This window comes from Rana temporaria, chromosome 1 (genome assembly GCF_905171775.1).
Source record: "Rana temporaria chromosome 1, aRanTem1.1, whole genome shotgun sequence".
Taxonomy (NCBI): domain Eukaryota; kingdom Metazoa; phylum Chordata; class Amphibia; order Anura; family Ranidae; genus Rana; species Rana temporaria.
In genome coordinates this window covers 241,988,316-242,004,671 of record NC_053489.1, presented here as the reverse complement: position 1 = coordinate 242,004,671, position 16,356 = coordinate 241,988,316, and the positions used below count along the sequence as shown (strand labels likewise).

At 44.2% G+C, this 16,356-nt stretch overlaps 1 protein-coding gene across 2 annotated transcripts in view; it reads left to right on the top strand.

The window, feature by feature from the left end:
• The first annotated feature begins 3,078 nt into the window (after positions 1-3,078).
• The window catches only part of CASTOR1 (cytosolic arginine sensor for mTORC1 subunit 1), a 76,484-nt gene continuing 63,206 nt past the window's right edge, over positions 3,079-16,356 (top strand). The window contains exons 1-2 of one of the 2 annotated variants that reach the window (XM_040351998.1): positions 3,079-3,292; positions 4,860-4,930. In XM_040351998.1, coding sequence (XP_040207932.1) covers positions 3,180-3,292; positions 4,860-4,930 — 184 coding nt within the window. In that variant the 5' untranslated portion in view covers positions 3,079-3,179. The remainder of the gene's footprint in view (positions 3,293-4,859; positions 4,931-16,356) is intronic. The other variant, XM_040352000.1, reaches the window with a different exon arrangement.

The following is a 16,356-nucleotide window of genomic DNA, read 5'->3' as shown; positions in this document are numbered from 1 at the left end:
AAAAAATGTAAAAAAAATTAATTTCTTCATCAGTTTCGGGCAATATGTATTCTTCTACATATTTAAGTAAAAATATTGCAATAAGCTTATATTGATTGGTTTGCGCAGAAGTTAGAACGTCAACAAAATAGGGAATAGATTTATGGCATTTTTTAATTGTTATTGTTTTTTTTTTACTAGTAATGGCGGCGATCAGAGATTTTTAGTGGGGCTGCGACATTGCGGCGGACAGATCGGACACCTAACTGACATTTTCGGCGTTTTACCGTGTTTGCGTTTATAAGTGTTTAGTTAAGAAACATCCCTAAGCTCAAAAAACAGTATTATTTAACCATTTCAGCCATTTTGTGAGACCAGAGTGAGTAGCAGCTGAGAGAGCAGCAGTGTACTTGTATTTAGCAAGTTGCGGATTGTCCACTGGCCACGTCACCTGGCCACGTCACCTGGCCACGTCACCTGCCATGTCACCTGGCCACGTCACCTGCCGCAAGTTGTGGATTGTCAACTGGCCACGTCACCTGCCATGTCACCTGGCCATGTCAACTGCCACGTCACCTGCCACAAGTTGTGGATTGTCCACTGGCCACGCCACACGCCACGTCAACTGGCCACGTCACCTGCCACAAGTTGTGGATTGTTCACTTGCCACATCACCTGGCACGTTACTTGCCACGTCACCTGCCACAAGTTGTGGATTGTCCACTTGCCACATCACCAGGCCATGTCACCTGGCCACATCACCTGCCACGTCACCTGGCCACGTCACCTGCCACAAGTTGTGGATTGTCCACTTGCCACATCACCTGGCCACGTCACCTGCTATGTCACCTGGCCATGTCACCTGCCACAAGTTGTGGATTGTCCACTGGCCACGTCACCTGGCTACATCACCTAGCCACGTCACCTGGCCACATCACCTGGCCACAAGTTGTGGATTGTCCACTTGCCACGTCACCTGGCCACAAGTTGTGGATTGTCCACTGGCCACATCACCTGGCAATGTCATCTGGCCACGTCACCTGCCACAAGTTGTGGATTGTCCACTGGCCACATCACCTGGCAATGTCATCTGGCCACGTCACCTGCCACAAGTTGTGGATTGTCCACTTGCCACGTCACCTGGCCACATCACCTGCCACAAGTTGTGGATTGTCCACTTGCCACATGACCTGGCCACGTCACCTGCCACAAGTTGTGGATTGTCCACTTGCCACATGACCTGGCCACGTCACCTGCCACGTCACCTGGCCATGTCACCTGCCACAAGTTGTGGATTGTCCACTGGCCATGTGACCTGGCCACATCACCTGCCACATCACCTGGCCACGTCACCTACCACAAGTTGTGGATTGTCCACTTGCCACGTCACCTGGCCATGTCACCTGCCACAAGTTGTGGATTGTCCACTGGCCACATCACCTGGCCACGTCACCTGCCACAACTTGTGGATTGTCCACAATGCAATGCAAGCAATTACAGTTTTTTATGTTTTTTTTAATGGTTTTTCATCATTTGCCATAATTTTTGAGATTTCTAATCTAAAAAAATAGGTCACCTTTAAAAACGCCTATAAAAGAAATCGCGGCAAAACGCCGGTACCTCATTTTGCCGCATTTAGTGAAGTTTTGCCTGTGTTTTGCGTCTAAAACGCGAAAACTTTTGGGTCTGAACCCATTTTTTTGCTTCTGAAAAAACGAGCATAAACGCAACTGCCGAAAAACGCAGAAAAAGGTGACTGTGTGCATGGACACATAGGATAACATTGAATGTGTTCAGTAGCAGTTGAAAAAGCTGTCCAAATGCCTCTGAACACGCGTTTACCAGCGTCTCGTGTGCACAGGCTGATCCCTGTTCTGTCACCGCAGGGAATCGCGACATCGAGTCCGCCCCACCCACCGATTGGCTCCCCCGGTAGCCGGTGGGCACGCGCGCCCACAAATCACTGTGTACGAGCTGACGTACAATGGCGGCGATTTGCGGAATCGAGACACATTGCCGCAGCGGCTGGTCCTTAAAGCGGGGGTTCACCCTAAAAAAAAAAAAATTCTAGCATGCCATCAAGCATACTAGCGTGAGCTACAGTATGCCTTTATTTTATTTTTTTCGCCGTACTCACAGTTTAATGCCGTAGTGAAGTTTCAGACTCCCCGCGGGGAATGGGCGTTCCTATGCAGAGGGAAGATGATTGATGGCCGGCTTTGGCGCGTCACGCTTCCCGAAAATAGCCGAAATAGGACTTGGCTCTTCACGGCGCCTGCGCAGTCAGCTCCTAGTCTGTGCGCAGGCGCCGAATAGAGCCGAGACCTACTCCGGCTATTTTCGGGAAGCGTGACGCGCCATAGCCGGCCGTCAATCATCTTCCCTCTGCATAGGAACGCCCATTCCCCGCAGGGAGTCTGAAACTTCACTACGGCATTAAACTGTGAGTACGGCGCAAAAAAATAAAATAAAGGCATACTGTAGCTCACGCTAGTATGCTGGATTTAATGGTAGAAACTGGTTTCTTAGGGTGAACCACCGCTTTAAGTAATTAAAAGGTAAATGAGAGATTTGGGGTCTTTTTGACTCCAGATCTCTTAATAAAGAGGACCTGTCATGCTTATTTCTATTACAAGGGATGTTTACATTCCTTGTAAGAGGAATAAAAGTGATAACAAAAAATAAATAAAAGGGACGGTGTAAAAATAAAAAGTAAAATAAATAAGAAAAAACACATTTAAAGCGACCCATCCCTCCGTGCTCATGCGTAGAAGCAAACGCATACGTAAGTTGTGCTGGCAAGTGTAAACAGTGTTCAAACCACACATGTGAGGTATCACTGCGATAGAGAGAAAAAATATATATATATATAATGTTTGGGTGGGGGTTCTAAGTTATCTTATAGCAATAAATAAAAAATGTAACTTGTAAACAAAAAGTTCCAGAAAAGGCTTGGTCAGCAATAGAACAGCACATGGGTAACATGTATGAAGAAGATCCGCTTTATGTGACAGGATTGTTCTTTCCTCACCTCCTTTTATTACCCAAAACAGAACAAGCGGCGTGCCTGCATGGTGTGGCATGTATCAGAGTAAGCCCCGCCCCGTCCGTTAGGCACGCCCTAGACGCGGGAGGACACGCCCCGTTGCACGCTCGTGCAGCCCCTCGGTGCTCACGCTGGATCCGGGGATTCTTCCACCATGGACCTGCAGCTGTTGGAGCATCGGGTGCGGGTGACCAGCATAGACAAGTCCGGTCTCTGGTTCTACACACACCCGCTTGTCAAGTTACTGCTCCTCCGGCACCGGACCAGGTGAGTCCTCCAGGGAATGAATGGTGTCCTCCCCAGAGAGACAGACCACCACCCTCACCCACCACAACGATAAGCAGGGGACCTCGTGGTCACATGGTGCCAGCCTCCTTCATGGGTACAGCCTGGCAGGAAGAAATAACGTTCTGTATAATACAGACACTTTCTATAGGCAACCACTGGCTGAGCTGGGAAGTCCATGCTGTCAGCTGTTTTCTCATTATTATAGGACTGATATATAGAGGAGATGATGGAGCATACACTGTATCGTCATTAAAGGTAGACTTCTGGAACACGAAAAGACCTACCTTATGGTGCCGCTCTACCTGCACTGCATGGGTTAACCAATACTGGATCTTCTCTAGGGGGGCCGGGTACAGCACATTTATTTCTCTCATCCCCCAAACCGACAGATTGGTCTCTGCAGCCTCTTCTCCCCTGCACTCAACACGCACACTACAATCTCATTTAAATCTGCCATCCGATCGGATGGTTTAGGTAGGTTTCGGTTGCCGCTTCACTTCCCGATTCCCTACTGCGCATGCTGTGCTGTGCGTCCTGACTGGTCCCTGCTGTGTTCTGGGACCAGTGTGTTTCCCAGAAGACAGCGGGGAGGGGCGAGACTCCTGCAGGAGTCTATGCCCGGAAGTGGGTGCAAATGCCTGTATTATACAGGTACCTGCACTCCCCCCTGAAAGGTGCCAAATGTGACACCGGAGTGGGGGGAGGGTTCCGAAAAGCGGAGGTTCACTTTTTGTAAAGTCATTGTAAATGCTTGTGTGCTTTACAAAAAAAAAAACATGTTATACTTACACTTCTGCACAGAGCATCCTGGATCCTCCTCTTCTTGGGTCCAGTTTTGCTGCTCCTAGCCCCCCCTACCTTTGAGTGCCCCCTCGGCTTATTACAGGGGGGCACCCAAGCCACGTCAGAGCTCCGTGTATCCATTCAGACATCGGCCCAGGCCCCACCCTCTCCCCTGATTGACTGACTTTGACAGCTGCGGGAGCCAATGGTGCCACTGCTTTGTCTCAGCCAATCGGGAGGAGTGTTCTGGATGACTGAGGGGATCGTGGACATCACTGGAGAGAGAAGTGACTCAGGTAGGTAATTGGGGGGGGGCTGCTACACACAGGTTTTTTGCCTTGATGTCCTCAACCAAAGCTAATCCACCCCTCTGCTCCGGACGGAGGCGCCAGCATCTTCAGTAAGGAAAACGGAAGTGAAGCCTTGCAGCGTCACAGCCTGTTTCCTTCTGCGCATGTGCAAGTCGCGCTGTGCGTTCTGATTGGTCCCTGCTGTTTTCTAGGACCTGTATTTGTAGCTGCTGACTTTGAATTTTAAACCCACTTTGGAGCTCATCTTTGATTGAATAAGCTGATCGGTTGTCATGCACAGCTGCACCTGGCTTTGCATGCTCCAGTTTTAGTAAATCAACCCTATTGATTGCCTATGTATTGCGTTCAATGTCTTTCTTATGTTTCCATGCGTGAACACTTTCTTTGTTCGTATACTGTAGATGTTTGTTTTTATTCTTTACACTTTTACTTTTATACTTTTTTTTTATCAGATGCAAGTTTTTCAGTTTGACGGAAACTCCAGAAGACTACACTGTGATGCTGGATGAAGAGGGATTTAAAGGTATAGACAAACACTTTTTGGGGGTTATTTGCACACTTGGAAGTGCAGTCACTGTAGATCATGCAAGGAAAATAAAAAAACGCATTTTAGCTTGCACATGATTGGATGATAAATCAGAAGTGCTTCCCCTCAGATTTACAGCGACTGCACTTCCAAGTGCACTTGTAGTGCAAAGCGGATTTGCCTTTCGTAAATAACCCCCTTTGTATCACTTTTGTAGAGTCTTATTGTATATTGCAGTTTCTTGTCATTTTATATTATGATATATTCTATATTATTTATTTAATTTGTGCAGCACTTTTCAGTCTGTGTATTCACATCAGTCCCTGCCGTGAAGGTACTTACAGTCTTAAGTCCTTCTCTATCATAGGCACATACTGGGAGGCCAGTTTAGACAGGAGCCAATAATCTAGCAGCATGCCTTTGGAGTATGGGAGGAAACGCACACAACCATAGGGAGAGCATGCAAACTTCTTGTCCTTGCCGGTATTTGAACTGAGGTTCTCAGTGCTGTAAGGGCCCTTTCACACGGGCGGATCAGTAATGATCCGCTCCGTGTGTCCGCAAAAGCTCAGCGGGGATCCTCCGTAAAATCCCAGCTGAGCTGGCAGGGTGGTCCCCGCACACAGTGCAGGGACCGCCCTGTCTTTCCTCCGCTCTCCCCTATGGGGGATCGGATGAACACGGACCGTATGTCCGTGTTCATCCGATCCGGCAGACGGAAGAAAAATAGGATTTTCTTCCGTCCGAAAAATCGGATCTTTGCGGAGGCGGACGATTACGGGTGTCAGCGGATGGTCACCCGCAATCACATAGGGACCAATGTATGTCCCGTTTCCATCCGCAACTGATGGATGAAAATGCGGACATACGGTCCGTACGTGTGAAAGGGCCCTAAGGCAGCAGTGCTAACTGCTAAGCCTCTGTGCTGTCTGACTGAAGGAATCTGCAATTTGCCTCACGAACATTGGGCCAAATCCTCAAAATCGTAGCCTAACTTAACTTTTCCCATTTAAGTTACACTGGCGGGAAATTTCTACCTAAGTGCCCGATCCACAAAGCACTTACCTAGAAATTACACGCCGTGTAACCTAAATTCTCCCGGCGCAAGGCGGTCCTGTTATCCAGGGGGCGATGACAATTTAAATGAGGCGCGCTCCCGCGCCGGCCGTACTGCGCATGCTTGTGACGTCATTTTCCCGACGTGCATCGCGCAAAATTACGTTACGCCGGGCTTTGTGGATTGCGACGGGACAATAAAGTTGCGACGGGTTAAAAAAAAGATAAGGCGAAAAAAAAAAATCAAATTTAAAAAAAAATCGCGGCGATCGGAAAAAAAGGTCTGTTTTTACAAGGTGTAAACAGTTTACACCTTGTAAAAGCATCCCTAATTTTACGTATGCAAACGTAAACTTACGGAGAAAAAACAAAGCTGAAAAGCTTTGTGGATCTCCGTAAGTCCTCATTTGCATACGCGAAGCGGCATTTCGACGCGAAATGCCCCCAGCGGCGGATGCGGTACTGCATCCTAAGATCCGACAGTGTAAGTCTCTTACAGATGTCGGATCTTCTGCCTATCTTTGGAAAACTGCTTCTGAGGATCAGTTCCAAAGATAGGCACGGGGATACGCAGGCGGAACAGCAGATCCGCCTGCGTATCCCTTTTGAGGATTTGGCCCCTTGTTTGTAATTTTAACAATATAAAAGAACATATTTGTGTACCCAAAGTAGTCAGATTGTCTTCATGTGTTGAGAACTGGGCTCAATGCTAATAGTTTCTTCATACACCCACACACATATACCAATCATGATCTGAATCAATCTGAACAGTGTGTGCTAATGTATGTGACCACGATGGGATCGGCTTTTACATTTATGGACAGACTGTGGCTTATTCAGTAATGTAAAGTAAGTCCAGCAAATCATCCACATTAATGGTTAACTTTAGTAAATTTAAATTTGATTGGTGAATGAGTTATGTCATTGCCCTTAAAGCCCAACTCCATTATATAATTATTATAATTAATTTTTATTTTCTTTAAAGTGGTTGTAAAGTCAGAAGGTTTTTTATTTTAATGCATTCTAAGCCTTCTGTGTGCAGCAGCCCCCCTAAAACGTATTTGAGCCCATCTCTCTCCAGCGATGTCTGCGAGTGCCTCGGCCATCCATGACTCTCCTCCTGATTAGCTGAGACACATGAGGGGTGCCATTGGCTCCTTGTCAATCAAACTCAGCCAATCAGGAGAGGGGGGGGGGTCAGGCCGAGCCAGGCCTCTGTGTCTGAATGGACACAAGGAGCTGTTGCACAGCTCAGGTGTCCCCATAGCAAGCTGCTTGCAGTGGGGGCACTCAACGGGAGGGAGGGGCCAGGAGGGCCGAAGAGGGACCCGAGAAGAGGAGGAGCAGGGTTACTCTGTGCAAATCCACTACACAGGGCAGGTAAGTGTGACATGTTTGTTATTGCTAGAGAAAAAAAATAGACGTTATAATCACTTTAATTTATCGAGGGAGTCATGGCTTTTATTTTAAATTCTGTGTTCATTAGGAAGATTACCCCACATTTACTGACACAGTAATATCAGAACTAAAAATATGAGAGTCTTGATGTCACCAAGAATAAGGACTCTGAGTATAGAAAACCTGCCTAGTATAGTAACCTGTCCTCACACTACTGGATACATTCTCATTCTTTGTGTCTCATTCGTGAGAGATCCCATCACTACTTGTGTTTGTAACACCCTGTCTTCATGACCAGAAGTAAGGGTAACTATCCCTAACCCATACAGCTGTATAAACCTGACAGAGGTTCTAATCCACCCCCCAACTGGAATAAATGGTTTGAGTTGGGCTTAAAAGCTCACCATACACATTAGTCTGTGCCTACCTAAAACTAATCCCATCGCATGGAGACATAAGCATTACATTGTTATGGATAATGTAGAACAGGAGTCTCCAACTTTCTAAAGAAAAGGCCAGTTTACCGTTCTTCAGACTTTAGGGGAGCCAGACCGTGCCCAGTGGGAGTAAACAATGCCCGATCTTTGAAATAGTTGACACATTTACTGATATCTGATCTTTTGCATCCCCATTCAACATAATGGGCTTTGGGCATTTCTGCTCTATTAGTAAACACTGTTAGTGTGAAACGCGTCAGCTGTCCTGGGTTTCGTTGCTGTGACTTGTAGTGCCTGTTTTCATTTTTTTTACAATAAAGCCATGTTGGATTGGAGTGCGGCTGTCCTAATCCTCTTTTGTTCTTAGTCACAGCTATCATGACCCTCCTGTAGGTCTCCTCATGACTGTGGGCTAATGTATAACTAATTGACTCCTGTGTGAAATTTCAAAGGTGTTACTTGTGGGACTACAACATCTGACTGCTGATCATATCAACCATACAATGTACACACCTAATGTGAATGTCTGAACATTTTGTCCTCTTTGTGGTTACATGTTCAGTATTGTGATCTGCGCTCTGTGTTTACTATTGGAGTTAATAGACGGGACACACAGAATGTGCTACTGCCAGCACATTTCTGCTTCTGCCACACCAGACTACAGAGAATTGTTCCAAATGTCTGTATGCAGAGAGCCTGTCCCCAATACTGTGGTATTGTTTATACACTGAAGTGTATTGGAGCAGGCCTTGGTCAGATCCTACTGTAACAGACGTGGAAAGGAAATAATACCAGGAAGGAAAGCAGACGCCCTACTCTGTTATGATGTTGTAGTGAGCTACCCTTTCCTATCGCTCAGCGAGCTCATACTTGTACATCTCACATGATGAGTAAGTATGTGTAAACTAGAGAAGTACCTCACAGATGACAATTGGAGCTGCTTCACCTTACTGCCTGCTAATGTTCTGATTCATTGGCACTCTGGGAGTTTTATATTCGCAAAGCTCCCACCTTCACGTACCCTGTAATGATTCTGAGAACTTCAGAAACAATCTGTGACGTTTGCATTTGTTTCCTAAAGTTGAATTTAGTTTGGCTGCAGCAGGTGGCACACACCTTCTGCCATTTCCTAAACGTTTCCCCAGATGCTTCACAAAAGTTGGACTCATTCCATTGCTGCCCTTTATTTGGGAACTACAGTTCCACCCATGTTCTGCCAGCGCTGCCAGATTCTTAGGAGCTTGAACAGACTAGGTTTCTCAACTTTGTCAGAATCCTCAGCAGCAGTGACATGCAGTCTTAAGGCCTAAGGGCCATGTGTGGCTTTCTACAAGAGCTTATCTGGCCCACAGCTGGTGTGCACAGTCTCTGCTTCTCCTCCTTCCTCAGCAGCACCCCCTGGGGGCACTGATGTAAAGAGAGACCCTGATGGGGGCACTCTGCTGTTAGGCGGGGACCCTGATGTAAAGGAGGGGGCTCTGATGTAAGGGGGGACTCCAATATAAGGGATCCCTGATGAGAATGTGCAGACTGAATTTATTTTTTGGTCAGCCTTTAATAATGCTTGTTTTATTTGTAATTTCTTTGCTTTGTTATGCTGAAGTTCTTTTAAAATCCTTCAATTTTTTTTTTATTAATTTGTTTACATTTTTATTCATTTATATTTGTTAAATATATCATGTGGTCCTCATACTGAAAAGTTTACAGACCCCTGCTCTCACCTGATTCATGAGTTTGGTTTTTACTAGTTACTGCACTTTGCTCTAAAATGCAACTCCAGCCAACAAATATAATTCTGAAAGAAACCCACACAGAATTGCCAGATCCTGGGAGTGGTATAAGGAGGTGGTGCCCAAAAATTAATATTGCATCGAAAACATCTCAGAGGATATATCGTTTACTAAGGCTACCATCAAATGTTATTATTGGACATGTATAATAAAGAAAAGGCAGTACAAAAGCCAAAACACCCCCATCCCCCGGGGGATGCTCTCCTTCCAACCCACCACCCCGCACCAAGGCTCCCACCGCACTCCCTAATCCACAGACCCATCCCACTTCATCTCTACAAAACCCAGCTTCCCCCTCAGATCTTTATGGCCAGATCCTAAAAAATCCCACTGTGTGATACTCAGCAGCAGGAACCAGTATACATGGTGAAATATAGTGTATAATGGGGGGAAAAAACAAACACACTAGTAGAGGTCATTTCGTTTAAGCTTTTCGTTTAAGTTTTTATTCTTTGTATTGCTCCTGCTATGCAATGACTGCTATACCACTAGTGTTTGAAGTGGCTGATTGACCTTCAGCTTGACAGCAGGGCATGCAAGAGAAAACTAGGCTGCCGCCATCACATTATCCAGCTATCACAGCCTCTATAACTCAGATGATCCTTTAAAAACAAAGAACCACATGTGATGTTGTAAATGGGCATGTAATCCTAGTCCAACCTCTTATTGGTTCCAATCAACCCTCTCTAAAATTGCAGAACCTATACCAGTTGAGCTTGCAACAGATGATCCATCTGGTCTCCTTGATCAGCTCTTATCACGCCTCGGTCCAGCTGGCCCTGCAATATTTCTAAGACAATCGGGGTATACAGCAGCTGACTGACCTTCAGCTAGACTGTGGAGCCTGTAAGACACTGGATAGTGATAAGCTCACATACTAGGAATATCGGCCAGAGGAAGACTGACCAGTACATAGTCTGTGTACCCTATGCTAATTATCCTGGATGCAGTCCACATATACAACAAACCAAGTCCAGCCACCCGAGATGGCAATCTGTCCTCAATAAACGGTATGTGTTGTAGTTGAATTAGTACTGGCCAACACTCTCTAAGCCATGTATGGAGCAAAACCAAGGTCAATGCATAGGTAGAGTTCAGCTTTCTGATCAACATCATGGGCTTTGCACTGGTAACTGGCTGTCTGCCCTATACAAGCTAATGGAACATATGCAACAGTTGAGTTATACAGACTAGAGCAGGTATTGTATGCCAGTGTTTGTCTTACTACTTCGGTCGATCCACTTAGAGTTTTCTCAATCTATTGCATGAAACTGCTAGTAGAACATTCATAGCAAACATGCTGTAGTGCACGGTCTCTGTGCACGGTATGTCAAAAGGAATCCTTGCCTTGAAGGGGGGGGGAGGCGGGGTTCCCTTGTGGGTTTCATCTCTCCCACTGACCAGGGCTTCCTCAGGGCATAGATTTTTATATTTTTTTCCCATTATACTGAATATTTTATATATTCAGTTTGTATACTGATTCCTACCCCAGCTGTTGAGTATCACACAGTGTGACATTTATTGAATCTGGCCATATAGATCTGATGGGGGGGGAGTGGGATGGGCCTTTGGATTAGGGAATGGGGTTGAAGCCTTGGTGTGGGGTGGTGAGTTGAGGGGGGGGGGGCATCCCCCTGGGGGTTCTGGCTTCTTTACTGCTGTTTCTTTATTATGCTTGTCCAATAATAATTTATGGTAGCCTTAGTAGGTGCTATATCCTCTCTGGTGTTTTTGTTGTAACAAATTCCTGTACCCAACATACTGATTTTCAGGAAACGTTGCAGCTTCACAAAATTTGCATAAATGTTTAGATTTACCTGTAACTTCCTTAGTTTTTGGGTAACAGGCGGAGCTATTGTGATAGTTATTAGGTGGGAGGGTGGCCTTAGAGTAGGGCATCAGTTGGTGTCAGGGACCTGAACTGAAAAAATGCTAGCATTGAAGTCCTGGTCGTGAAAATGAATGTATCGCCATCATAGTGGAATTTTTAACAAATGTCATTCAAAGTATATGGACCGGGATGCCATGACATATACATACTTTCCTCTTGATTTAACAATCAAGGTTGTTGTGAGAACTCGCAATCATCTTGGGGAACAAACCCACAATCTAGGGAATCTAATGGAAGGACTATGCTATTTCTATGTAACAGTGCGAGAGGGGTGGCCAAGACCCTATTGTACTTCCTAAAGTAGAACCATACAGCTGCAGCATAGCCAGTTGGTTCACAGTACTCCTAAAGTGGTCCCCTCTGAACACCATCTATTACTACAATAGAATCAATACAACCTTGAAAAATATCGATATTGAATCACAAATAATGATGTACGTTTTCCTACTTCTTAGTATGACGAACTCAAGATCTACAACCACATGCATGCGTAGATCCAATCCAGCAGCTCAAGCATCCCATATCCAGTGGATCCCCCCTGGATCAATATGATGCTTTAATTTAAAGTTTGGACAGTCATTTTCACTATATCCAAACCATTTGGTCACTGACAATCAGATGGTGGGAGAGATGGATGTTTGTTTTTAGATTGATTTGAGTGTATATTGGGAGATGAGCAACCATTTTAGGTTATGAGTAATGTTTTTGCAATCAATAAACAATTTTCTATGTTTGAAAGGAGGTGTAGGTATGGCGCTGTTCTAGTGGGAGGGGAGTCAGCCTGACGCTGACAGTGCAACAAGGTCAAAAAATACTGCAACCAAAAATGGTGTTACCCCCAGCTGGGTATAGGCTATAAGAAACTGTGTTATTCAATGAGAAATGTGAAGCGTGACATGTAAATAACTTAAATTATTTTGGTCCCTCGGCCGGGTGTTTGCTGATGCAGCAACGTCCTCGGCCGGGTGTTTGCTACTCTAAAATGCCCTCAACCCGGTATGAGTGAATGGTGCTAGTTAAAGGTGAACCATCAACCTTAATGGGCAGAGTATGATAGCAAAAATGCAATAAATAGATAAATAGACCCCCGGTCGGGTGTTTACTATTGTACTCTCTGCTGGGAGTGAGAAAACGTGTAATTTAAAAGTGAAGAAAACATAAAAAAGACATAAATAGAGTCCATATAAAGTCCATAGAAATACCAAAAATATAAATAAAGGAATAAAAGAAGTAATAAGTGACTTTTGTGCTTTAAAACTTCAACGTTGCTGGCTGAAATTCAGTTCTTGCTCTGTGCGTGACAACCCGTGCTCTTTACAAAAATGCACTCACCAGATGCTTCTTACCCTTCTTAAGCACAAAAGTCACCTATTACTACTTTTATTCCTTTATTATTTCTATTTTTGGTATTTCTATGGGCTTTATATACTCCTAATATGATAACCTCAATACTTCTTCTATATATATATATATCCTTTATTTTCTGCTTCTCTACTTACTCCTCTAATACATTTTCATAAAATTGATCCCCTCTTCGGGATTTATGAACCTTTTAAAGATAAGTGACATAATATTTATATGCATTCCAATTATTTTACTATTTTTTATATTTTTCTTGCATACTGTTATTAGTAACTCATTCACTGTGTAACTACAGATATGTTTACAGTTTGTATTTTTATTTGAAAATTCAATAAAAATATTGAGAATAAATAATATTGAGGGAAAAAAAAAAATGCACCGATCACTGTATAAATGACACTGGCAGGAAAGGGGTTAACACTAGGGATGACCAACAAATTAAGTGTTCCCTGTCAGGGAGTAGAGAGAGAGTGAGTTTGCTGATCTCTCTCTCCTCCCCTCTCAGAAGGCGGATCCGCCTTATTTACTCCGTTTTGCCTCTGTGCGAAACAATCGCGGCCGCAGGTCACTTGCATCAGCTCCCGAGCATCTATTACACAAAACTATGTACAGGTACGTTGTTTCGTGCAATATGGTCTTAAAGGGGTTAAGCTGACTGTTCACAATTCCTCTGGGGTAGCAGGGACCAGCCAATTAGTGTGTTGCAGTCCCCTCTCGCAGCAGTCATTTGTGTGATCTACTTCTGTTGAACGGACTTGTTGGAAAAATTTTTCTTGATCAGCAGCTGCAGCCAGTGACAAGTGTATTCTAACAGCAGTGGGAGCTACTGTCAGAATACATCATCCTTTTGAGGGATTCCTACATCTACCTCATTTGTGCAGATAGAGGAATATTCTTCTTTTTTTGTTTTGTTTCATCCAAAAAAACAAGAGCGTTGGGCCAGCTTTAGATTACTTTGCAGCCAGGTGATGAGCGCATTTTATCTCAGAAAGAGGAAGCCGTGGAAGAGAGTGAGGGGTGTTAGGGAGGATGCAGTTAATGTAGCGACACATTTTTTTCACCAACCTTTTTGTACTGATTACTAAATGGTGATTACCAGATTAGCAACAGCAAGGGGCGTTTTGAGTAGAAGTGCAAATGCAATTTCCAAATATCCCCTTTGTGCATCAGGATCCAAGGGCTGCGGTGCCAGTTCACATGTCAGCATTATAATGTAATTTACTGTTCTGTTCTTATTTTGTGTGCTTATATTCAATAAATGCTCTTCTTTATGTGGTTTGTAGACCTTGTGGTATGTATCGCTTGTGGTAAACTTTCCTCTTTCCTGTAAAGATAATATGCGCCCTGAAAGTTAGGTTATACACCCTGTTGAGCTTTACTTCTTATTAAACTATTTTCTTTAGCCATTAACTTGGTTTTGAATTGAAGGGCCTGTTCTAAAGGTGACACTATCCTTTAAATGGGAAGGAGGGATAATATACAGGGTGTAAGCGTCTGGTAATCCACCTACATTAGTGTCAATAACTCTAGTTAGTAGAGTAGTGAGTATTCATTAAAGGGGTTGTAAAGGTTCGTCTTTTATTTTCTAAATTGCTTCCTTTAAGCTAGTGCATTGTTGGTTCACTTACCTTTTTCTTCCATTTCACTTCTAAATTTCACTTTTTTTTCTGTGTTTGAATTTCTCACTTCCTGTTTCTCCTCAGTAAGCTTTCCACCATCATCCGAGCGGTGGAAAGTCATTTAGAACAGCTTACTGAACACCTTACTGAGGAGGAACAGGAAGTGAGAAATTCAGACAAAGAAAAAAAAATTTAGAAGGGAAATTGAAGGAAAATGTAAGAGAACCAACAATGCACTAGCTTAAAGTAACCCATTTAGAAAATAAAAAAACAAACCTTTACAACCTCTTCTCGCCCGCACAGTGGGTTTTTACGGCCACAATGCGGCTCTGAATTGCCGGGAGGCCGTCTATATACGGTCCCCAGGCCACTGGGGGGAGCGCGCGCCCCTGCCACGTCAGTCAGGTGCCGATGCGCGGGCCGCGATGTCCGCCAGGCACCCGCGATCGGCAGTCACAGAGACAGGGCCGTGGAGCTCTGTGTGTAAACACAGAGCTCCACGTCCTGTCAGGGAGAGGAGACTGATGGTGTGTCCCTTGTACATAGGGACAACCATCGGTCACCTCTGCCAGTCACCCCCCCCACAGTAAGAATCACTAATTAGGGAATACATTAACCCCTTCCTCGCCCCCTACTGTTAACCTCTTCCCTGCCAGTCACATTTATACAGTAATCGGTGCATATTTATATCATTGTTCGCTGTATAAATGTGAATGGTCCCAAAAATGTGTCAAAAGTGTCCGCCGCAATATCGCAGTCCTGACAAAAATTGCAGATCGCCACCATTACTAGTAAAAAAAAAAAATAATAATAATAAAAAAATCATTCTATCCCCTTTTTTGTAGACGCTATGACGTTTGCGCAAACCAATCACTATACGCTTATTGCGATCTTTATTTTTACCAAAATTATGTAGAAGAATACGTATCGGACTAAACTGAGAATTTTTTTTTATTGGATATTTATTATAGCAAAAAGTAAAAAATTGTGTTTTTCAAAATTGTCACTCTATTTTTGTTTATAGCGCAAAAAATAAAAACCGCAGAGGTGATCAAATACCACCAAAAGAAAAAAAGGACGTCAATTTTATTTGGGAGCCACGTTGCACGACTGCGCAATTGTCATTCAAATCGTGACAGTGTTGAAAGCTGAAATTTCACCTGGGCAGGAAGGGGGTATATGTGCCCAGTAAGCAAGTGGTTAAGGGTAACACAAAACCATTGCTTAAACAATCAACAGTTTGACAACAAGAAAATCAACAGCTGCGCTTTAAGGCCACATGCACATGGGCGCATTTTCCTTCTGTGACAAGACACTGCATACATCTGGTGTCTGGGATGTCTTGGAGCTGTGTACAGAAGCTCATAGACATTAATGGATGAAGTGCATACACATCCATAACGCACCTAGTGTGTGTGGTGTATTACTTCTGTGTGCTATTGTATGCAGCTAGCAGCACATTGCTGTGTATAGCCACCCTAGCCCATTCATGTCTTTGGGTATCTGTATACAGCTATAGGACATCCCATACACCAGAAGTAAGCAGTGTCTTTACACTGTGTGGACAAATGCGGCTCATGTGCAGATTTTTATATGTCCTTCCTGCTTCCACAGCACTTCATATTCCTGATATGTGCCTGTTGTACCATGTACTTGTATGAAAACGTTTCCTGTTCTTTGTATCGCTTCTTTTTGTGTGAAATACCTGGTGTTCCTGCCAGTCCCTCTGCTTTCCTATCAAAGCGGAACTTCAGTCATTTCTTTTGTTTTTGTTTTTTCATCTATCTATTAAATCCGCTGCCCTTGTTTTTTATTTTTATCTTTTTTATTTTATTTTTTACTTTTGGATGGTAAAACTTTTTTTTTTTCC